Below are 25,388 nucleotides of genomic sequence, written 5' to 3' on the forward strand. Positions count from 1 at the left end.
GTTGTGTTAAAGTCGGGTTTTCTCTAAACAAGAACTCCAAAAGTGCTTCTACACAGGACTCAATCTTAATAGACGGGTACAAACTTTCAAAGAATGACGTTGCCAAAAAAAGGCACACCACCGCCCTGTCGACGTATGCCACGGACCCCGATGTAAAAGCGGACTTCGATAACGCCACCCTCATTAAGAAGTCGTTCAAAACGGACCACATTAGAGCATTGGAGACCCTGGAGATTTACAGAGCTACCAAATCGGGGAAATGCATTAATTACAAAGACAGCAATGTTTTATCGTACGCATGGCGATACATCTCGGAGGTCAATCCACGATGGTAGACATGGTTTTATTTCCTGCATTGATATTTTGCGACGTTACGTTAGTAGACTCAGGTCTATTATATCAATCTTATGTTTTGCATTGTCATCGCACGCTGGAGATGTTCTATTTTTTGAACTACAAAAAAGTTCTATTCTCATGACATTCCATTAACGAACCTGAAGAAGATCTTGATGGAGATTCGAAAACGTTAGTTTTTTCTGTTAATTCTCGTCGTTTGTACCAGAAATGTAAAGGTTGTAGTTGCTGGTTTTCATCATTTTTTAAATTTATGTACATAAAAAGCTTAAATAAAATTCAACATCATATAAAAACTAAAAAGATTATGATTTCAAGTCAAATTCAAAAAGGAACAATGTTATGCTCACAAATTCAGTCCTCGTCGTCACTTATTATAGTTGTTCGAGAATGTTTGACTAGCCTTACTTATTTCAAGATCTGAGCTTGTTTCATCAAGTTCCACTGCACTTATGTGATCCGTTACGATTTTTCTGTTATGTGAAAGATAATTCGTTTCTAAATACCCTAAACCGTTGCAAGAAAATTTCCACGTTTTTCCAACTGTGTTGGAGCGAAAATGCGTTCTAAAGGTACCGCATTGTAGGAGGCCTACCTGTACTAGTATTTATAGTCGATACAAAAATTAAAAGGTTTCACTGAAAATCTAAATGTTTAGTTATTAATTAAAAAAATCATTAACTTTAATTTTTGGGGAGGTGGGATGGAGTAAAGTTTGAACGACAGCATTAATCATTTTTAAATGTCCTTTAATCCAGTGATATAAAAGCTGGCAACCACAGTAGAGACCAGGGAGTGGGACCAAATCAGAGATGCGATATCGATAAAAGTATCCACCATTAGAAGAAACTAACAATACTTCGTTCCAAGTAGCCATTTACCAATACAAGTATCGTATCAGAAACATATAGGCTCATTTTTCGTCAAAATAATGAATAATGGTTTGCTGACAATTAAATAACACTAGATTAGTATACCGAATTTACGATGGATAAAATTTTTCATACATTTCGGCTTAAGAATTTGCCTGATTTAATTTTGGTCATTGGAGAAACCGATGTTGCTGCTAAATAATTTACACTCAACTCCACTAGAATCTCACCTCTAGAACATGCTCCTCTTTTTTCTCTCGATCCAAAGGGCGGGACGCGGTTGAGACAATTCCTGAAAAATAAAAGTATACTTATCAATCATGCCAATAACTTCTCCTCTGGGGAGTAGGCGCAGACTCTCCACTATGGCCATGGCTCGACGTAATCGCAGTCCTACCCACCTGTCTACACACCTGGGGTGCATATACTTTTCGTTTTGTACGGATCGATCTGTAAAATCGGATCAGTCCTTGTCACGTGATACAGATAGCTTCTGTCATGGCGGAAAGTATACAAGTAGGATCGAAGATGGCGGCAAACATTTGTTAGTTAATAATAGTCTCTCCTTGTTAGTTAACATATACTGAGTTTTAAAAATATTATACGTATAATATCTTTGAAACTCTGTATATGTTAACTAACAAGGATCAATTAATTAAATTAAAATAATCCACTTTATCCCTCGATAACGAAATCCTCGTTCGAGATTATCATAGGAGTTCGAATCACCTCCGATAATCTCGCGACTCCGTTTCGAGGTTACAGGAAACAAGTGCCCACGTCGGACGTAGGGTAGAAAAAATTCTCCCGTCGCCGTGTAAAATGTAGGGAAAAAGAATTTCCCCGTCGCCGACTTCGCTACTACTACAGGTAACATTAACCGACGAGCCGCCATCTTGGACTACCTAGGTGCATTTTAACCCTGTAAGCTTAACTTCAGCCATGGAAGCCGCCATCTTTAATCTCTTTTATCCGATCCAAACGATCCTATCCTCCGCTCGGATTAGTTTGATCGCGATCCAGTTGATCCTAGATGGCGTTTATACGCAAATAGAGATTGATCGGATCGCAGTAGTTCTTTTGTATATGTTACCGGCAAAATCCGATTTTACGCCAAACTAGTTTTGCCTAGGCCAAATTAGTTTAGAATTATTATTCAAGTATATTAATGGTTAAATATATTAATGGCTAAGTTTATCATAAAACACAAGTTCATTTTTAATTTTAGTTTGATTTTAAAAGTTATTTTTATTATTTCGTTTGAATTTTTGAAAATATTTTCGAAAGTTAATTACCTTTAAAAGTGCATGGCTTAATAAAAAAAAAAAATACAAACTGATAAGTACTGATTAGCTTCTTTTTATTTTATAGTTTTGTACAAGTGTTATGTCACTCCTAATCAATACCGTTTTTGGTTAATGTTACCCTAGGTATCGAAGATGGCGGCTCGTCTCCGATTCCAGCGATCAGAAGACAGGTAACAGTGGGGACGCGCGTTCTAACCTAATCTAACCTATTCTAATAATTTGGTTGCTAATAATTACGGTAATTAGAATAGGTTAGATTAGGTTAGAACGCGCGTCCCCACTGTTACCTGTCTTCTGATCGCTGGAATCGGAGACGAGCGCCATCTTCGATATCTAGGGTAACATTAACCCCGTTTTTTATAATTAAGTAGACTATGTTTGAATAAATATTGTTCATTTAATTGATTGCCTTTTAATTTTATTTTAACCATTAATATACTTTAATAATAATTCTAAACTAGTTTGGCCTAGGCCAGAGGTGGCGAACCTATGGCACGCGTGCCCAAAGTGGCACGTCGGAGAAATCATCCGGCACGTAATGTATTATGCCATTTCGGTTTATCATCTTTTTCAATCAGCTTCTTTACATTTACTCTAATTACAGCATATTATTTTATTTACAGTATTTAAATACAGTTTTTTAAAAACTCTTTTCGTCCTGTGGTAACGAAGAGGGCTCTTTTATCTAGCAAGCCCACAATGGGACAGCCGGTAGTGAGGAACGGATCACCACCTGAAAATTTTTTGGGGCTTTTTAGATCCGCCCGGATTTGGTCTCGGGTTCACAAGAGCGATGAGATACCACTTTGACCGCTCGGCCATTCGGCCAAATTTAAATATAGTTACTCCAAGTCTGAAATTTCTGCACGCATAAACATTTTTAAACATAAGTATGCTTAATACGCTTACTATGTGGCATGCAGACTCAAAAAGGTTCGCCATCCCTGGCCTAGGCAAAACTAGTTTGGCGTAAAATCGGGTTTTGCCGGTAACATATAGGGTGCATATACTTTTGGAATCAAACTGATCCAAGATCACTTCGATCGTTCAAATCGTGTATACAAAGGAACTACCGCGATCCGATCAATCTCTGTTTGCGTATAAACGCCATCTAGGATCAACTGGATCGCGATCAAACTAATCCGAGAGGAGGGTAAGATCGTTTGGATCGGATAAAAGAGATTAAAGATGGCGGCTTCCGTGGCTGAAGTTAAGCTTACAGTAAATAACGAAGAAACACGTTTAATTGTTGACAAGGAAACTTATTTAAAACTTATAAATGGCAAGTAAAAACATCACTATAAAATATCCGATAAACTGAGATGAAAAAATAAGTAGAGACAGTTTTGCGAGATTGTACAGCAAGAATGTATGACGTGCGCTTTCATCTTTTCTGCTAATTTTATTTTTTAATTTTGTGAAATTTTTATTTAAATTTTATTTTATGGAAAACAATTATATTCACAGAGTAATACGATTTAAAAATTCGTACGAATGAGCACAAACAATTTTGTCAAATAAACGGTAATTCGTAACAGCGTACGTCGTTTAGTACTAACCAGTGGCGTAGCGTAGTGGGGGCGGCAGGGGCGGCCCGCCCCGGGCGGCACTTTTAGGGGGCGGCAAAATTTCACAATAAATAATAATAATATCTTGTAAAAATTTTTGTAATAAATATGATTATTATATTGTAAAACATATATACATGACGTTTTTATTTGTAACCTGTACAATACACAATAATGATGATTGTTCTTGCCGAAAAGTTCTTTAGAATTACTGTACATTTTAGTCTTTTAAATTGAGATACCTAAATAAGGGGGCGACAAAATTTTCCTCGGCCCCGGGCGGCTGACACCCACGCTACGTTACTGGTACTAACTACAGTTTTAATATCGAGGGATAAAATGGGTTATTTTAATTTAATTAATTGATCCTTGTTAGTTAACATGTACAGAGTTTCAAAGATATTATACGTATAATATTTTTAAAACTCAGTACATATTAACTAACAAGGAGAGACTATTATTAACCAACAAATGTTTGCCGCCATCTTCGATCCTACTTGTATACTTTCCGCCATGACAGAAGCTATCTGTATCACGTGACAAGGACTGATCCGATTTTACAGATCGATCCATACAAAACGAAAAGAATATGTAGCCATACACGATTTGAATGATCGAAGTGATCTTGGATCAGTTTGATTCCAAAAGTATATGCCTTTGGCGCCAAACTCAAGGCGATTTGCAACGAATTATGGAAATTTTTTTAATTGACGGCAAAACTTTCAACTTAAAATAAAGTTTCAAATACAAATATAAATCGAAAAATACAATTCTTTAACATTTAATGCTAATGTCTTACCCGACCCACCACTATATAAAGCCATTTGCTTTCGTACTTTATTTTTATAATTTGGACCCTTTTTGTCATAAAGAATAGGATGGCATCCGACATCCACCCAGTTTTTAAATAGCAGTACCGGACTGTCTTTTGGAAATTTCCGCACCGCGCCGTGCGTAGCGCCCAGGAGGACGCGGCGCACGTTTGGAATTACGAGTGCCGGTGTCCATCGTCCTGCCGGTACTCCGCGGCCAAAATACTCGAAGGCGATTTTATCACGCACGAGCGACAAAGGCGCTAAGTGGAGAGCCGGCATTAAAACCCCGAGGTGGCGAGTAAGCGGCCCGAATTCGACGGAAATACTTACCTCGGGCAGGATCTATAGAGAAGTGTCGGTCGGCATCTCCGGCCGAAATAGAATAGACGACGGTCTGCCGGGGGTTAGAGTCCAGATCGAAGGCGTTCAGCTTGACCACGGCTGTTCCCTCCGGAGAATTTTCGGGCACTTGGGCGTAATACACGGGCTCGAAGGTCAGGGGAACGTTGTCGTTCTCGTCGGTCACTTCCACGTACAAGTAGAGGCGAGAGGAGGCGGGCACCGCTGCACCGTCTCTGGCGTGGACGGTCAGCCAATACCCGGAAGCTGTCTCTCGGTCCAGCGGACATCGTGTCCTCACCTCACCTGTCACAAACAATTTTAAGTACAACGTTAACCGTCCATGGGTGAAACTTTTCCGAGCGGTGTCGAGAGAACGGCATTCCTTCCGGCCGCCCATCCGTCGCGGTATTTGTTCCGCTCGTTCTATTCCTTCGGCTTTACGAAAGATACAATATTTGCATCTAAAATAACGCAACGCTAAGGGGTTAGCGTCTGGGCAAGCCCGCGGACATTAGCGAGGTTAAGGCCGATGTTTTAAACGCGAAAACGTGTACGTCGGACGTTCAGCGCCGCCTTCCTGTAAGCCTAGAAGTTGGACAATGGCGTTTGGAATGTCGAGCACGATTTCACTGACTTTGCAAACGCCATTGTCAAACTTCTAAGCTTACAGGAAGGCGGCGCTGAACGTCCGACGTACACGTTTTCGCGTTTAAAACGTCGGCAAAACCTCGCTAATAACTGGGAAAATCGAGCGAAATACGGAATCCCGTGTGTTAAAACTGGAATTGCAACTTTGTTTCACTGGTTTCATCGCGGCTGGGGTGTGCGGAAGGGCCGACTCGGCTTTCGATCCTCTAAACACTTAATGGGAGCGAGGGAAGAGAAGACCGAGTAAAAGAAACCGTAAGACAGCTTTAAAGGGAAACGAAAATGAATTTGAGAAATGTTTTCCGGCATTGGACGGGTGAAGTTAAGAGAGGAAACGTGCAAATGAATAGATTGTGTTTAAAAACGTATTGGCAATTCTCTGGACCAAGTGGCTATACGAAAGTTTCGTCCTTTCAAATATCCTTTTCTTTTATTCTTCTACTTTTTTGCACATTAACGTCGAAATATATGTTTCTTATTTTACCATAAATTTTTCAAAAGTCGTAAAAGTCGGTGGCGGTTAATAGCATTAATGCCCCTTTATACACAAGTTACTGCGTCAAATTTCGTTTCTTAAATTTTACCCATTCACAGATATTATTTAATATCTCAGAATAGAGAATAAAGAAATTAAACAAATTAGACGCCCGCACACACACACGAAGTTTCCCCTTTTATTTGACATTTTTTGGGGTTCAGGAAGTTTCCAAGCTTGTAGATTTGCAAAAAACTCGGAGAGTTAAATATGATACGATTCCAATGCTTTTCTATTTTATATACATAACAAGTTGGAAAGTAGTCGGAGTCGGAGGATTTTTGACGACTCCGAATCCTCAGCCCTGAATTTTACTTTCGTAAACGACCGAAATCGACGGAAAGGCCCCACCGGCGCCGGAAAATTTCGTGGGTCGACCGAAGACGTACGGTACGGTAGTGAGAATCGAAATTACGAAAAGCAATTTAGAAAAGGGCCGACGAATACGAACTTTTCGGCAGGAAGTCGGAAAAGACGAGAGAACGACCCATCTACAAAATTAAAACGGGACGAAATAACGTTCGATTTGAATGGGCAGGAAAAAATCCGACAACCAGTCGCTTAACTTTCCCAGCGACATTTAACAGTATGCGTTACCATATTTTACTATTAAAAACTTTGTATATTTTTAATTGTTACTAGTTAAGTAAAGCTGTATCAGCGTGTAGTCGGAGCGAGGCTGTTCGCACCTTCATTTTCTAGATTATGAGGGGGGGGAAACAAAGAATCATTCGTTCTTAACAATATATTTGATTTCTATTGGATCATTTAAAGGTACAAATATAAGGTCAGAATAAGCCATTAATTAATTGCTATGACAACGCCTCACGAAATTCTGCATATCGCTACGGGCCTTGGATTTACAGATTGGCTCGTAGCCATCTTTATTGTAATTCTTTAAAAATACTATGTCAGTTATTTTTTTAACTCGACTCAATGCGACATAAGTAAGACTTTTACCTATGTCGCATCTTTTTTACCTATATCTATTTTGATTTTTGGAAGAGTTAATCCCTGTGATTTATGTATAGTCATCGAGTATGCTAAGGTAAGGGGAAACTGTCTACGTGATCGCGATATACTGCCATCGTTCAAAGAGCGTGTTATGGGGATTATTGGAAACAGATTACCGTAGATGAAAGGTCCCCGATAGCTATCGAATTCCTCTAAAATAAACAGAGGAAGAGCTGGAGGACGAGCATATATAATGTAGCGTGTAGTTCCTAGTGAACCATTGAGGAGTCTTCCTTGCACCTATAAGTTGACTCTCGGCACGATTCCGGCATTAACTGAGAGATTCAAATACTTGGAAAGACCGAGAGATGAGTCATCTTTGGACGAAGGCGGGGCAATATCTGGAGTGTTTTCGGATCCTATATAAGCAACAGGGCACCCAGTTGATTGCGAGTAGTCTTCGTTGCTTTGTTTAACTTACTCGTTTGTTGGATATAGCTCTACTGCCGTTTGGAACTGATCGAGTTCATCTCTGGACAAATAGGCTCGATTTCTTGTCGTCAGAATGTTCAGATCTATATCAGAGAAATAACCCGAAGCTAGATGTTGTAAGACATCTGTGAAGGAACTATCTGCGCTATTTTGTCTATGAGAATTACTAAGTTCAATGAACTTCTCAAAAGAATCAAATGCGAATCTAACTTGTTGGGACATTACATCGTAAAAAACACTCGAGTAGAGAGGAGTATCTTTAACAGGAGGAAGCTGACGAAAATCACCAAACAAATACATAAAGAATCCACCAAACGGCTCATCTTTCTCGGGGTTTATCTCCCTCAATTTGCTCTCGATCGTGTAAAGCATTCTTGCCCCAATTACTGACATTTCATCGATGATGATGAATTTGAGCGACTTCATCTCATTCTGGAATCTCTGTGCAGCTTCTCCATCAGCGTGTTGGATCGAAACATTACTCCAATCATCATCCCTCACTGTGAAAGTCATAAAATCTGTCGATGCACGATATAAAGGCCAGCCTATTGTAACACGCATGACTTCCTGAGCTGAATAGTTCCGCTCACCTAATGTCGATATCATCATTTTCTGAACTATAGACTTTGCTGGGGTATCACCAGTTTGGCTAGTCACTATGGCATTCAATACGTTCTTATAGGATGTGGAAGCTGTTTCGCGTTTGGATGCATATTTGGCAACATAATTCAAAACAGCTTGCCGACTAATAATTGGGGTGAAGTCAGTGTTGGCTCGCCATATCTGAGTGAGAAAATGATTATATCTGGCACACCAAGCATTGTTCCACTTCGGAATAAATTAGGATAACCATTGAGAGAAGCTATGTCACACGTTTCGTGGAGAAGCTTGGGGAAATCATACCTTCATTTCAATTGTCTATTCCTACCGTTCTCCCCGAGACACTAGCTACCACACACTGTGTGCAATTGAAATGTGTCGATTAGATGGCCAAGATCCCGAAGTCTATCATCCTCAGCAACATCACCGAAAAGTCTTCTCGATGGATGGATTTGTAGCTTCTACACGTGGGTGCAGGAAGCAGCTGCCAAGCAAGTTTAATAATTTCTGATTTTGTACAAATGTGACGTTTTAAAAAAGAAAACTTTTTAAACTTATTATTCTATAAAGATTCTTTATATTTGTTGAGGGGGCGCTGTTGACAGTGCTGGCTGCTGGCGCGTTTTTTCTGGAGGTTACTGTTTCAAACTACAATTTATTGTCTGCCAATAATTGACTTTATAGAAGATGTCTTTTTCTACTGCGATACTTTCTTATTTAATTTTGTTCTTTTTGCTTGTTATTGGAGGAGTCGAACTTAACCCAGGCTCAATGTATCGTACACCACCTTCTTCACCTGGCAATAAAGCTTCGACTTCCGCCGGTAAACGCCGTCGATCTCCGAGCGAACCAACGTCGAAATCATCTCGACTGGAGGACTATTTTGCATCGCAGGATATTCCTTCTCAACTACCTCGGAAGATTCCGTGTCTCCTCGAGGAACGTTTCGATACTATTCTATCGAAACCGGAGGAATTGTCGTCGAAATTTGACTGGCTGTCTAATTTACATAAGGAATACGACCAACGTCTGTCTCGCCCGAAAGGAGAAATTGCCGAACTTTCGTCCTTCAAAACTGTATGTATGGATAAATTTTCTCGTCAAAATTATTATATAGACTCGGTTCATAACGATTCGAAGAAGGATAATGTCATTGTTTCTGGTTCGAGTGGCGATGACGAGGAAATAGTTAATAATGCTAATCGCTTCATTGAATTATTTAAAAGACAGAGCGGGGAGTCTATTCCTTTAGTTAATAGTTATCGAATATCGGGAACTCGACTTTTTTTGTTTAAACTCTGTAGTCAAGATGACAAAAGAGCTATCTTTAAAAATTTAAAGAAATTCAGGCGTCGCCGTCATTCTCGCGCGTCAGAGCCTTCGACGATTTGTCATACAGATCAAGATTAAGGCGTAGAAAACTGTTGCCTTTTTTTGCGGAAGCAAAATCTTTGAAAAAAAAAGTATTTTTGAAAGCCGATGCCTGACGGTCGATGGTGACAAATTTACTTTTAATTTGGATACGAATGAACTACAGAAGATCGATACTTTTTTAGACAAACCCAGCCAAAGAGGTTAAGTGGAACAACTGCTAACGAGACAAATAAAACTTTGGAAATGAGGATATTGTCTCGGAATTGCCATGGAACGCTGGACTTATCAGCGAATGACCCAGAGTTCGTTTATTTATTGCAAAATTATGATCTAGTTGCTTTAACTGAGACACGGTTAACTAACTATTACAAACCGGTTCTCTCTATGTTGAACCCAGATTTGTTTTTATACGAACAACTGGCTAAAAAACCAATTGGTCCCGGTCGTCCTTATGGCGGTGTTATTCTTGCAGTTTCCCAGAAATTGGGCTCCTCGGAAATGTTGTTTAACTCCGACAATCTTATGGTGATTAAATTAAATTATGGAAGATTTTTTTGTTCGCTTAGTCAAAGCTTGATTATTGTTCTCGTTTATACGAGAATAGATCTTTATTATTTTCTGTTAAAAAAAACGGAAGACTCGTTGATGAATTTCCCCGACGACGATATAGTTATTTTAGGTGACACGAATGCCAGAATAGGCGAAGAACTAGATAATTTTTATGCTGGGAGTAATATTAATGTCCTAAATTCTCGACTATCTAATGACTTAACATTGAACCAAAGAGGAAAAAGCTTTTTACGACTGATTAAGTCGTACGGATTATATACTTTAAATGGTCGATGTGCCTCAGACAATCCGGCTAAATTTACTTTTCTTTCGACAGTCGGTCTATCTGTTATACATCTAATATCAGTAAATGTTAATTTACTAGATAGATTATTGGATTTTAGAGTTCTCGATATTTTCAATTCCGATCACTTTCTAATCTCGATTTCATTCGAATTTTCGTCGGATAGCGTACGGACTCCGAAACTCCCAAAAATTCGTTACGTATGGAAACAAGATAGATCGGATGACTATTTATCTTTGGTAAGCTCGCTGTATACCTCGATTAAAACAACGTTTTTGCTGGATGCGCAGAGTTACTACGACGAACTACTAAAGATTTCGAATTCGGCTTTACGATGTGGGATGGTCGAGAAGAACATTTCCTTATTATCATTTGAGAAGCAATGGTTCGATCCACAGTGTCTACGTTTAAAGAAATCTAAGAACCGAATACTACGAATGTTTCGAAGAAACAAAAGTAGAAACCTCTTGGACGAATATTGTAAATTAAATAAAAGCTACGAGTCGCTATGTAAGGCGAAGAAAAAGATTTTTTTGGCTAAAATAAACTCATTATTATTGGAGACAAAAAATACTAGAGATTTTTGGTCACTAATCAATAAATTTAGAATTAAGAAACCGTGTGAAAATGCTATATCTCCCTCGGATTGGTTAAACTATTTACAAGAGTATTTCGCTGGACCAGATACAGTAATTTATATCGATTTAAGTCTTAATAATACCGTACCTCTTTTGGATGACTATTACGCTGAGCGAATTAGAAGTCGTAATCAGTAAACTAAGATCATCCAAGGCCCCAGGTCCTGATAATATAAGGAATGAAACGATAAAATGCCTTTCTACAGAAATACAGTCAAACCTGTTTTTGTGCGGGGGATAGGGACCGCATAAAAGAAAATGCATTAAAAAAAATCGCGCGAAACTTCACGAGTGGCTATAAAAAATAGTTTTCGCAACACAATTAAAAAAATATTTTTTATGCGGTGAATAGGGACCGCATAAAAAAAGTCTCGCGTAGAAAATAACTCGAAACCGTACGAAATAACTAGGAATTGCTTTTTTAACTCCGTGGGCCTTTTTCTGCAACACCTAATGGGGAAAAATCCTCTAAGAACTTCATTTTTATATTAGATTCGTATTTAAGTGGAAATAATTAACATTAAAAAGTTAAAAATAATCGTTAAATAATGATTTTATTTGATAAATATAGCTGCAGGAAGTGTTATTTCATTTAACAAGGCGTGAAATTTCACACCCGCAGTCTAAAGGTGGAGGGAAGCTAACTTACCGCATCTTTTTTTTTTAACTCTTTCCGCCCTGTGGGCACTAAGAGGGCCCCTTTTTTTAGTAGGCCCATTATGGGTTCGGCCAGGCCCACAATGGGGCGACCGGGTGGTGAGGGACGGGGCCCGACATATCCGAACGGACCACCCCCCCGAAAAATTCCTGGGATTATTCGATCCCGGGTCCCCCAGAGCGGTAGGCTGCCACCTTTACCGCTCGGCCATCCGGCCGTCAACTTACCGCATGTGTTCAAATATAACATAATATTTATGGTTTTTATGCTATTAAAATAAGAGGGGACCGAAATAAACGTATGAGAAAAAAATTTTCTGAATAAAAAATGAAAAAGCCTGCTGATGTCATAGAAAACAACCAATAGAGTTTTTAAAAATTTTACAGGAGTCAATTATGTTCCAATTTGATTGAAATTTTCATATACTGCACAAAAAAAATCGCACAAAACAAATCGCACAGAAAAAGACCGCACAAAAACAGGTGTGACTGTACTATTGAATATGTTTAATTCCTTTTGGTCTAGGCGCTCCTTTCCACTATCTTGGAAACAAATTGCTTCGAGAATAATATATAAGAAGGGATGTAGGCAGACGCCAACTAATTATAGACCAATCGCTTTAACTAATGTATTTAGAAAGGTCTTTTCAACTATTGTCGCAAATCGGCTCCGGATTTGGATAAACGAATTTAATATTGTTACACCCGTTCAAGGAGCATTTGTTAAAAATAGAGGTGTCGAATATAATTTGTTTATTTTGACCGGTCTTATTCAAATATCACTATCGAGGAAACGAGGGAAATTATATACCGCATTTATTGACCTCGAGAAAGCTTTCGACACAGTTGATCGTGATTTGTTATAGTATAAGCTTAGAAGCATTGGTCTGTCTTCGTTTTTTGTCAACTTACTTAAGAGTCTCTTCTCCAATAGTAGATATAGATACTTTCTCATTAGGCACTGATTATGTTGAGTCCAATAGAGGGCTACTTCGAGGAGAACCACCGAGTCCTATCCTTTTTGTTTTGTTTTTGAACGATCTCCTTGGGCTTCTGAGAGATAAAAGTTCCACGATACCTTTATCTTCTCGTGTTGAAATTAACTGTCTTCTTTATACCGATGATATCCTTCTCTTGGCTAATTCGGCTTCTTCGCTTAGAGAAAGACTTAATCTTACTTGGAAATACTGCGAAGATAATCGATTGGCAATTAATTTGGAATAGACGAAGCTTATGATCTTTCGTAGAGGTGGAAAACTTAAAAAACAGATAGTTTCAGTTTAGAAAACCATAGATTTGAAATTGCGTCTAACTTTAAATATCTGGGTATTTATTTTTCTTCACACGGTACATTCTCCTATCATTTAAACAAGGTGTTACCTGCTGCAAGATCTAGGATCTCCAATCTCGTCACGTTACTTATTAAAATCAAAGCGTCTTCATTAAATAACTACTATAAACTATTTGATTCTTTGATTGGACCAAGTAGGTTTTATACTTTCCCGGTTTGGGGCGGTCTTTTAGTGGACAAGTTTGAACCGATACAGTTATTCTATTTTAAGCGGGTGTTCCGTATTAACAGATCTGTCTCGGGGTCTGCATTGAGAATGGAATTGGGAAGACTTCCCCTCGCAATTGGATTGGTGATAAAATTGTTTATATTTTGGAGGAAACTAGTTGACCTACCGGAAGACGATTATCGAAAATTGACATATACAAGATTTTCAAAGATGGGTGGTAATTCTTTTTTGAAGCCATGGCCTGCTATCGCTAAAGGATTATTAAATAATATAGGATTGTCATATAGCTATATGTGTTTAAGTGAGAGTCTGTTCTTTCTGGACTGTGATCGACGATTGAGAGACCTGTATTGGTTTAGGAATATTCAATATTTGACTGAAAGAGGTTGGAACAGTGAAATCTTTCTTAATGGAATGTGGAATCCAATGCCTTATTTATTGTCCGATTCGAGTTATAAACTAAAGTCATTTGGTGTACAATTTAGACTAAACAGGTTCTCCATAAATCTAAATGGTAAATCAATTAATATCTCGGACGACTCAAAGTGTTTTTTTTTTTTTTTGTTGTTGATCAGCAGTGATCGATATGAGAAAACACCTTCTCGATTCTTGTAACTTCTTTTTGGATACCCGAGCTGCTACTCTGCCATCTGATTTTTGTTATCAAATTATACTCGGTAATAATTTTTCCGAGCTAACTTTGTATAAATTATACAATTTCTTTGTTCGTGCAGCTACCTTAAAACAATAATGTTCTTTTAACCCCTTTGTAATAACAAAAGTTATATCAAATAATAAAGATTGATTGATATATTTGTTGTGTATCGAGTTAGCGATAACATTTACCTTTCAAAATTACCGTTTTAATGCTTGTCATATTTTCTGACCACTAGATGACGCTTCTACACGTGCGTGCAGGAAGCGACTAACACTTGACTTCGTTCATTCCTTGTCAACAATGTAACTCTAGAATGAGTGGTCCGATCTCGATGACATTTTCTAGGAATACTCGTCATCACTCAAGGATGAACTGATTAAAATTTCAACTCTTAAAACTGATCCGTACTGAAGAAAAACGCGGCCTTTGTTTGACCCCCCTCTCCAGTTTTACAGAAATAGATCATTATTGAGAGTTGAAATTTTAATCAGTTCATTCTTGAGTGATGTTGAGTAGTCCTAGAAAATTTCATCAAGATCGGACAACTCATTCTAGAGTTATAATGTTGACAAGGAATGCACGAAGTCAAGTGTTAGTCGTCATTCGGCTTCGCCTCGCTCCGACGATAAAATGGCAAATAGCTTAATTTCGAAAGTAGGGACGTGTTTTACAAAATATTATAAATGATAATAACTGGTAAAATCGTCATTAAGTCCGATCTTACCGGACATACACGCGACCCCATTATCTCCCCCATCCCCTCGACCGCTAACCACCAAAATTTAATAGCATCCAGCCCCTTAATACACAAACCTATCGGCAAAATTTCGGAATTTTATAGAGAGAACGGGAGCTATTAAGTTTCGAAGGGTAAACTAAATCGTGCCCTCCACACACACTAACATCCGAACCTATAGAAAAAATCTCCGATTTTTTTTTCATTTCTCGACGTTTCCAGGTGCCGCGAGTCTAAAAATTAAAAATTTGGGGGAGGGGGGTTATTTCTCTATCCGTGGCCATACTTTTCCGCCGTTATATATAACAGAGTCGGGAAAGGGGAAACGGAAAGGTCGGACCAAAAGTCCGGTAGGGTGAACGGCGCCGACAAGCGGGAGCTTTTAGACGTCGTAACGTATCAGAGGAAGAATTTGTGCAGGGCGAGCGGAGAAACGGCAGAAACAAGAACCGTAAGGTAAGGGGAAAGAGCAGCACGTAGATAAGTTCGAAAGTAAAGCCACGGTTTAAAGACATTACTTTCGGTTATCGGCACGGCGGGGATTTCTAACAATTAGCCGGCAGCTTTCCCCCACTCCCCGGATGAACTTCGAGCCGTTAAATTTCCAAAACGGTGGCCCAAATAACGGTTAGAGCTGACCCGGGCTCGGTATTTGTGGTCGACTAAATAATTTGGGTGGATGCCATCGGTAGGTTAGCCCGTCGGCCTTTCTACGCCAATCCGGGAGACCGGTTACACCTAAACAGAATTTACAGTCAAACCTGTTTTTATGCGGGGGATAGGGACCGCATTAAAAAAAACGCATAAAAAAATCTCACGAAACTTCACGAATGGCTGTAAATAATAGTTTTCGCAACACAATTTAAAAATATTTTTTTTATGCGGTCAACAGGGACCGCATAAAAAAAGTCTCACATAGAAAATAACTCAAAACCGTACGAAATAGAATTTATTGACAACAGATGTCAGCACTTGACTGCATCGTCTGGTCTATCGTCTGTTTTACATATTTTTGTCCGGGTGGTGTTTTGTTGACTTAAAAAGTAAATTATTTCATTTTTCGCATATTCATGCAATAATATTACTATAATAAGTGCATTTATGCTATAATAAGTTTATTTAGCTATAATAAGTCAACGTAAGACATGACGAATCGCACGAGACTAGTCGCCAACTATACCGCACAAATTAAAAATTCGCATTAAAAAAATCGCACAAATAAAAATCGCACATAAAAAGAGCGCATAAAAACAGGTTTGACTGTATTTCTTTATGCATAAGTTTTATATTTAACGATTAAAATACCAATTCGAGAATAGTAACGCACGGATTTACCGAATGAATTCTTCCTAAACTTGCACTTAAATTTCCGTCGAAATTTACCATATTTAATTCGTCCGTCAAAACGTATTTACGGATAGAATATACGCATTCCGTTATAAACGTTCGGAGGTGGCGCCAGACAATCCCGGGCGGAAATGCGCAGATAACACTGCGCTGGAAATTATCTGCCCATTAATTTCGAAAGAGGTAATAGGGTAGAAACGAAGGGGGAACCCGGCCAAAAAATAAACTTTGCCAAAGCGCCGTATTTTGTTTTTAATTTGTCGAAACCTTTATATTACGTCCATTTGCCCAATCCGCTTTTGCTATTTTCTTTTTTGGTTGGTATTTGTGAAAAATTACCACCTTATTACGAAATATTTTCATTTGTCGTGGCAACCGGTTGACTCGTTTTTACCGTTTCGGGTTCCAAATAATTCTATTCGATAATTTTAATTCGACTATAATTGTATTTTTACTCGTTTTCAAGTATGGGAATGGTATAAACAAATTCGTTGTTAACTATATCGATACCACGAAACGTAATTTGTTAGACGACTGTAATTGAGTATTTTATACGCGCGGAATTTAACCGAAATTATAATGTCGACGGCAAAGTTGTTTGTTTCCGTAGCCCGTATCACAAATAATCTTTCGCGTATAGTTTTTGGGTGGCGGTTAACTTTCGTTAAGTCGGAACAAAACGGAAAACCAACGCCGCCGTCGAAAACCTGTCGATAGTATTACACTCTGTTCTTGTAAAATATATTCGTATATTAATGTTACTCAACTGATACGTAGTATTTGTCTATTGCTGATACGTCTTCCTTAAGGAAGACGTATCAAAAATAGACTTCTAATTGCACTAATTCCTTTATTAATTGTGTCTATATAAAATTATCTTTTCGTTATTTTATAGTTATTATTTTAAATTTTTGTACCCCAAAACTCTTGCCACCTTAGGCCTGGGCTGCTGCCCAATTTTAGCTATACTAGAATACTATATTATATTTACGCCTAGTTACTGTCTGGCACCCTACGGGAAACACGGACTACCTCTTTCTGATTTCTTCCCCTACCCCCAAATTCCCAAACCTTTTCAGCGATCCAGACAAATTTTGCATAGTCAGTCTGTACGATCCTCCAAAAAATATAAGCTACTTGCAAGCTCGGATCCTCAGTCCTTCTCGATTTCATTCCCAGAAATTGCCAAACTCTTTGAGTGATTTGTAGTAAATTTTGCTTAGTTACTCTCTGCCACCCTACAGGAAAAATACGCTATCCTATAACGAGGACAACTCAGTTATGAAGTAGCGTATATTTCCCCGGCAACGCTAGAATTCTTTGCTAGTAGAATACGTAAAATTGAAACCACGAAACGAGCACATTTTTTAATAATGTAATGTATAATGAATAAATAAACAATTTTTTTAATTCACGTATTTAGATTCAAAATTTTGTTATACAGTAACATATACGCTCAGACTTAAATTCCTCGCATTCGTCTAGTTATTACATTGTCCATATTATTAACATTTTGAACTATATTTCATCGAGTGAAAAAATAATTTCAAATACGGAAAATTACCCAACTGTGACACTCGGCTAATATAAGAAGATATTTGTACTACTTCTATTAACTGGAACAGATATAACAAGAAGATAGTAATATTGTTAAGATTTACAATTATTTTCAATAATATGAATTATAAAAGTTGATTAAAAGTGTAAGGGTCGAGTTATAAACTCCGTAACGTAACCGTATCCGTATTCGTAAATGTTTGCTACACCGGATATCTATAGCAATAGTTATGAACTACCGTAAGGCCTTTCCGTATCCGTAAAGGAACAAACTTCTTTGCGGTTTACAAAGCAGTTCATCGTGCGCATGCGCAAAATCATCGGTAGTTACTGCCAGATCTAACACTATAATTATTTATTCATTTTATTGTTTTTCTATTCTTTTTATGACTAAAGTAATTCTTATCTTAAAATTTTATATTATTCAGAAGCAGCATTGTCGGACAAAAGTTACGTTTTAACCAATTCGTCAAAGTTTCGTCGGTTGCTTCCGGCACAACTTCCGATTGTATATTGACTGACGGCGACCTAGCGCACGTGCAGTTGGTCAATTCTCCGTATCCCTACCGTAAAAGTTTGATCGATCCAAACTTTCCTTACGGAATACGGTACGGCCGTACGGGTACGATACGGAGTTTATAACCGCGCTATACGGATACGCTTACGGCTACGGATACGGTTACGTTACAGAATTTATAACTCGACCCTAACTATTGGCACTCGTTTTAAAATAAAATAAAACGAGTGCCATAATAACAAATTTTTTAAACCACATACATTAGCTGTTTGTGTCTAGGGCTACGGGCTCACCAAGTTTCGTTAGAATAGGAGAACCGAAAGTGCTCAGTTGCATTTATTGCTTTACGTTTTTTGATCCAACTGCAATTCTCTGAACACCCGACATACTGTTCCACAAGAAAAGCCGAGGATGTTAGCACTTTCGAAAATACTAGAACCGGCTCTTCTTCCCCACGATCATATTTCGATCGAAAACGTTTAAATCTTTTGTCTTCCCCGTGTAGAATCTAACTCAATTGATAAACAGTTCTCTGACATCGCGCATGCCTTTTGCGACTCGTTGCCGTCAAACCCGGAGAAAACTGGTCGGAGACAACATCGAACGAATTTCATTCGATGGTCGTAGGTTCCACCATCGACACGGCGTCGCTCTACGTCATATCCTTCGTCAGAAAGTAGGCGGTTCCTGGACAACTCTCGGATCCAAGAAGTTGGATGTTTCGGGCGACGATCTGGAAACGCTTATGCGCGTTTGCGAGAAAGGAATGTGCTCTGTAGACCACAAAATGACTTTATTCAAATTAAAAATGTTATGTACTACTGTACAGTACACCAGGCGAATCCTTTCTCTATCTGGTCCCCGTTTTCGTTTATTTATTAAATTTCTGCCAAACAGACAACAAATGGAAGCAGCCGAAACTAATATCCATAAATCGTCGTCGCCGATCGTCACCATTTTACAAACTGACTACCGAGCTGTAGTTCGTAGAGGAGTAGACAAAATATCCATTGGTTCTTTACAACTGCATTACGAATGTTAACGCAAGAAGCGTCATTGGCAGATCGTAGAAGAAACAGTCACGTGATCATAAAATGTCTTTCAAAGAGACGTCGAAAGCGACTGCATCTACTATTTTCGGGTTTTAGGTCACCTGGTCACTAATGGATCCTTCCACGTTGAGTGAAGAGCGCCTGTAATAACTTGACCACTCGGTGCAGAATGTTTTATTCGTACGAATTCAAAAGAATTCGTGCTTTTCTTTTTTCGTGATTTATTTCCCCCAATATAATTGAAAATAATTTTAACGTAGCTGATGCGCATCGAACACCTATAAGCGATCAACGAACCGATATTTCGGTATTTACAGAAGAAACAGAGCAGGAAAGAAAGAAATAACGTTAAACTCAAAGCAATGACGATCTTTACCTATCGTCTGACCGGAAAACGGTGCCCTAATATCACGCGACTCTCTCTCGATCAATGATAAATAGCAATTGTCGAAAAAGGCCACGGAGAAGCGTGTCGTTACATTTATATGTATGACTTTATGCACCGGTAGCGACTGGCGAGCTATCACGCTTACGTCGAGAAGTCGTCCACATCCGCCGCATATTCGCGCACAAGTCTGTACGCATCTTTAGATTTATGTGACGCGCTCATATAAAATGGAAGGTTGTTTGATTTGAAACGTGACTGAAGTTGTACTTTATCGTAAAATTTGAGTTTGGTGATTGTGATTTTTATAATCGACTTCGAAAAAGCTGCTAACATGTAAGTTCAATTACGTAGTAACAGTATTTTAAACAGACATTAGAAGACCTTGTGTTTATGAAAATAAATTTTAAAATAAAAAAGTTTCTTTTGTGAGGTTCCCGTTAAATGGTGAATTACTACTAACGTGATGGTTTGTGATTAAGTGTTGCGATTGTCGGAACCAAACAATAATAGCATTCGTTCATCTGGTTTGGAAGAATCACGTTCGGTTACGATAACGGTAGGAAATACTTATGACCAAATTCTACCCCAACAATTTTGAAATTTCTTAGACATCTACAGAAAGCCGTTGGTAAAGAAACGAGCATTTAATAAAGATTCCAGTAGTCTACAAAATAAAAATTGCAAAGTTAGAAGACGAAACACTATCGTGTGATTCTAATGACTACGTATCAGGTATCGTTTCCATTTACCAAAGAAAAACAAAAAGCGATCATTAACAAAACAAATATGTGAGCAGTTGCAAAAATACTTAAATGCAGTAGAACCTCTATTATCCGGATTGTTCAAAATAAACAAAAATTGTACGAATTTGCCGACTTGCACTCGGCGAATTGCGACACCGTTTATGTACGTACGCGATGGAGTGCGTGGAACAAAATTTTGAAAAGACCGTTAGTAAATTGCAGTAACACGGTAGAAAGTGGTATAGGAGACATTGCGGAAGCAATAGCACAAATTTCAATACGTGCCGAAGGTGACGAAGAAGATGTAACCGAGTGGTTAAATTGCGACGCGAACGATCCCGGATTCCAAATTTCGAACGACGAGGAAATAACTAAAGAAATATCTTTAATTGTTATATAAAGTGGTTCGAGAGCTAAGAAGAGTGTAACTCGGGACAACTTAGGTCTTAAAAGTATTCGCGATTTAGCATTTTCAAAAAGAACAGCTAGCTTTAAACAAAAATCGATAATTGAATTTCTTAATAAAAAATAATTTAGTATTGAAGCTATATGTAAATCTAGACAAATCAAAATTATTCCTTCTGTATGTACACGTCTTTCACTGTCAATTATTATTTTTTCGATTATCCGGATTTTTCCTTACCCGGACTACCTTCGTTCCCAATCAGTCCGGATAATAGAGGTTCTACCGTACGTCATAAAATGTACGAAAAAAACGCAAATGAGGTTCAAAATTTACAAAACACTCAATAATTTAGAAAATAATTTTAATGCATAAGATCTATAAAACGTTTTTCTGAGTGGTTTATTAAAGTATCGACTCTACGATAAAAAAGAACAATAAATATCAGAAGTCAAAAAAGTTTGCTTTAACCGTTCATTGTTATTCTAGTAAATGCAGTTCATTAACTACCCGCTCCTAGCGCGCTTTCGAAATAGTCGTCTAAGTCTACGCGAAAATGAAAGATGAAATTAAAAATATAATACATTCTCCGCAAATCCGCTTAATAACGGACGAAATGGCTATTAATCTCAATCAATCGAAAGAGAGTGATTGGGACGGGAAAGAAGTCGCAAGATATATCGATTTCGTGCCCGGAAATCTTAATGACGACGATCGAGCGCTAGTATTTATAGTTACCGCAGACAACGATTGGAAAATTCTCGTCCGTTACAGCTTAATTAATGACTTACAAAGCACAGCTAAAGCGAACCTTGTTTCAAAGAATATTTAAAGTAATTATTTCAATTGGTGCTCGAGTATCGTAATGGATCTGCGTCAAATATTTCTACGTATACATATTTGGAAATCAAACTCGAGAGAGAAGATATTTTAAAAAATGCATTTCTCGATACGGTTCGTACACCGAAATTAGTTAGCAATCTTTTGGTCGAACGTATTTTAGATGCGCGCGAAAACGATGCCAGAAGTATTAAATGGCAATATTTCATTCGGTTAGAAGAATTACGGGTCACGGCGTGGCAGATAAATTAAAGACACCACACGGAATGGTGGAAGCAAAAAACGGAGGCGAATGTAGCTGTACAGACACCGAGTACAACCGTAACTAATTCATTTATATTTTGTAAACAAAATACGATCGAGGGTTTAGAGATGTTGATTCGACTGTCGAATTTACACTGTAAACGATATTTGGTTTGAATAATTTTTGCCATCAAACAAAAAAAGTCCAACTTCTAATAGAAATGAAGCTAAATGTTTGAAAACTTATTAACGAAGGCATTCACTATTTTAGTAAATTAAATTATTGTAATAGGAATTCGTTTCTTACAGAGAAAAGAAAGGTCTAACATTGGTCTAACATTTAGTTTAGAAACTGCTTAAAGTTAAAACGAGTAAAACGGCGAGGCCGTATTTGAGACAAGACTCGGTACTAACCGGGATCATTTCGACGCTCACGGCGGGTCTCGTTCTCGTTCTCCGATCATCTTCGGTATCGCGATCGTTCAAACTTCGCCGGCCACGGCCACGACCACGACCACCGAGTCTTCCACGCTGCATTCTCGTCGAAATTAACCTATCGAATGTTGAAATTTCTCTTCGTTGCGTGACGCCCCGGGTTCAATTTTTGTCAATGCGAAAAATTCCCGTTTTTGAAAAAAATAATGGTGGCTATTGTACAATGCACATCGTTGGCAATTATTTTTTTATTTTGCACAAACGAAATATTTATATATCAATATATATATTAATAAATGTAAAAAGAAAAAATAATTCTATTTCGGAAGTTAGTTTTAATATAAAATTATAACGACGCGCCATCTAGTTTCAAAAAGTTCCGATGACGAAACGAGATATCTCCGGTCGATCGGTCGAGGTTAGCGCGTGGCGACCAGAAATATGTGGGGAATAACACGGGACAGGTAAATGGGTTTTTCAAAGATTCGTTTGTCAAAATTCGATTTCGCAATATTCGTATTTCCGACTTACCAACCAGCAACGCCTGCGAAAATCTCGCACTACTGCCTGTTTGTAGAAAGTGTCGCCATTTTGTATTTTATCGTATTTCGGTTCTCGGTCCCCCGACTACCTACGAGTCTGGTATTTTTTATGCGCGCATCATTTGGGCACCTAATACTCTGTGCTAAATTGCATCTCCTAACATGTACTCCTTCGTGCCTCTAAGCTGATAAGACAGCAGGCAGTACGATTTTATAAACAAGACATAGTCTTGTCAAAAAGACGCTGTACTATACATCTTAGATTAAAAAAAGGCACTATAAATTATCTTTTAACAAAAAAAATTCAGTCAAGACCGTATCGAATTATTCTTTACTGCCGCCAGAAACAGAGACGGAAACATCAACAATTCAACTTCGTTACGATTTAGATCAATACAGGTATACCTCGTCTTACGTCCGTAATTGGTTCCGGGAGAGGCGACTTAAGTCGAATTTACTTGTCACTAGGCTAAACCACAAATAACCATTCCCAGTTCTGTATTTTATTTATTAATGCATTTTTAATAATATATGGTTAATAAGAATCTATTTTAAACTTACAAACAAATTACTTTTTTTCTGTATTATATGAAAAACTAAAATTTCTCTAAATTTACGAATATATGTACAGTACGTACAGTACATACTTGTAAATGTACGTGTTTACAATTTGGCGATGTTTACGGTACACGGCGGACTCTTTATTTGTTAATGTTTGCTCTAAGACATTGTAAAATAAAATAATTTTGTAAGGTTAAATAACAAATACAGTTATTAAAATTATTTTGCGATAGTAGAAAATAAACTAATTTACGTTAAATGTACCAATAAAGACCGCTAAGTAAGACTACAACACGGTCACAGTTGTTTTCATACTTCGTTCTTTAGGATTTATGATGTACAGTATTAACATTTACTGTAAACGTACGTATTTTAATATGATTTTATATACTTTTATTCTTATTTATTGTATAGTAACATGATTTTATGTGCTTCTAACGCTTTTCTAGTGATATTACGACTTCAATATTTGTGACGGACAGACTTAAGTCGAATAAAATGATTTAAACTTGATTTTTATTTTTTCGTATATATATGCCTGTATACAGAGCTGTAACTAGGGTATGGCTAACGTGGCTCCCGACATAGGCGCCGATTCAATAAAGGCGCCAGCGAGAAGGTTTTGGAATAATATGTATTCGAAATTAATAACACAAAAAAACTTCTATAACTATATTTGTATAGTATTTATTATCTGTAATTTTTACGAACATATATTTCAGAAATAAACCACCATTTTTATTTTTTATTTAATAACAAAAATTAAAAAGGCGCGTCATTTTTATTCTTGGCCACAGGCGTCCAAAATCCTAGTTACGCCACTGCCTGTATATAAAAACTGTTTGCTAGCGAAAGTTCCCTCATCTCCGAATGCAATTTAATTGACAATAGTCAATTAAAATTGCACAAGCAGTATCTCTGTTAGCATTATACGCAAAAGAGATGCCGTGTAAAAACAGCGAATTTTATTCAACAGTGAAAATATGATATATAATCTATCGAGCATTATTATGAAAAAGTAATATCACGAGCAAATTATTACGAAAAAATAACTGACTATAATTATTGCTGGAAATATTGTAAAATACATATCGCGAGACTGGAAATTTCATACTTGCGTGCAACTTCCGTTTAGAAATAAAACAAATCTATCAAAAAATACTTCGGTTGGTACAAAAAACCAAAACGATCTTTCTGTTGCTCGGAAAATGACGTAAAATGGATGGATCTGTTGTCGAAAAAGTTCCAAGTAATAGTTTTCCAATAGAGAAAGAATCGGACTGTAAAATTTCAGTACGAAACAATAGATTTAATTTCAACTACAACTAGTAATGGTCATTTTTTACCGTAATTTACTTCGACGAAGATTCGCGTTATTCTCTGTTTGTAAAGACCCGTCGAAAGAATTTTAATTGGTAATAACATCGTCAAATTTTAATCATTAAAGTCAGAGGTGCACCAGTAAGAATAATACTTATAAAAACGTAGTATTTTTCCAAAGTATGCAAATTTCTTCGGTATTCTTAACAATAAATATTGTGAAAACTTACACAGAAAATTGTAAATAAAGTACAGTACTTCTGTTCGACGCTGTCTAGAAGAGTACCGTATTTACTTGCATATAAGACGAGACGTGACTTAAAAGAAAATAAAGAATAAGAAAGAAAAAGAATAAAGAAAATTAGATTTATTAATACGATTCGAATTTTATTTCGTTTAATCACAAATAAAATATCAAATGCACGTTAAAGTACACATTGTCCCGCGAAAATTACTGGCATTTTAGACTTCGAGGAAAACCCTTGTAAAATGGAGAACATAATTTGTTCGCGTAAAG

At 37.6% G+C, this 25,388-nt stretch overlaps 1 protein-coding gene across 1 annotated transcript in view; it reads right to left on the bottom strand.

Annotated features, from left to right (window-relative positions):
• LOC136981990 (fat-like cadherin-related tumor suppressor homolog) overlaps positions 1-25,388 on the bottom strand; it is a 461,240-nt gene that overhangs the window by 398,494 nt on the left and 37,358 nt on the right. The window contains 2 exon segments of the mRNA XM_067278416.1: positions 1,457-1,518; positions 5,247-5,561. Coding sequence (XP_067134517.1) covers positions 1,457-1,518; positions 5,247-5,561 — 377 coding nt within the window.

Source organism: Centruroides vittatus, unplaced genomic scaffold (assembly GCF_030686945.1).
Source record: "Centruroides vittatus isolate TY-2023 unplaced genomic scaffold, ASM3068694v2 contig_8, whole genome shotgun sequence".
Lineage (NCBI taxonomy): Eukaryota > Metazoa > Arthropoda > Arachnida > Scorpiones > Buthidae > Centruroides > Centruroides vittatus.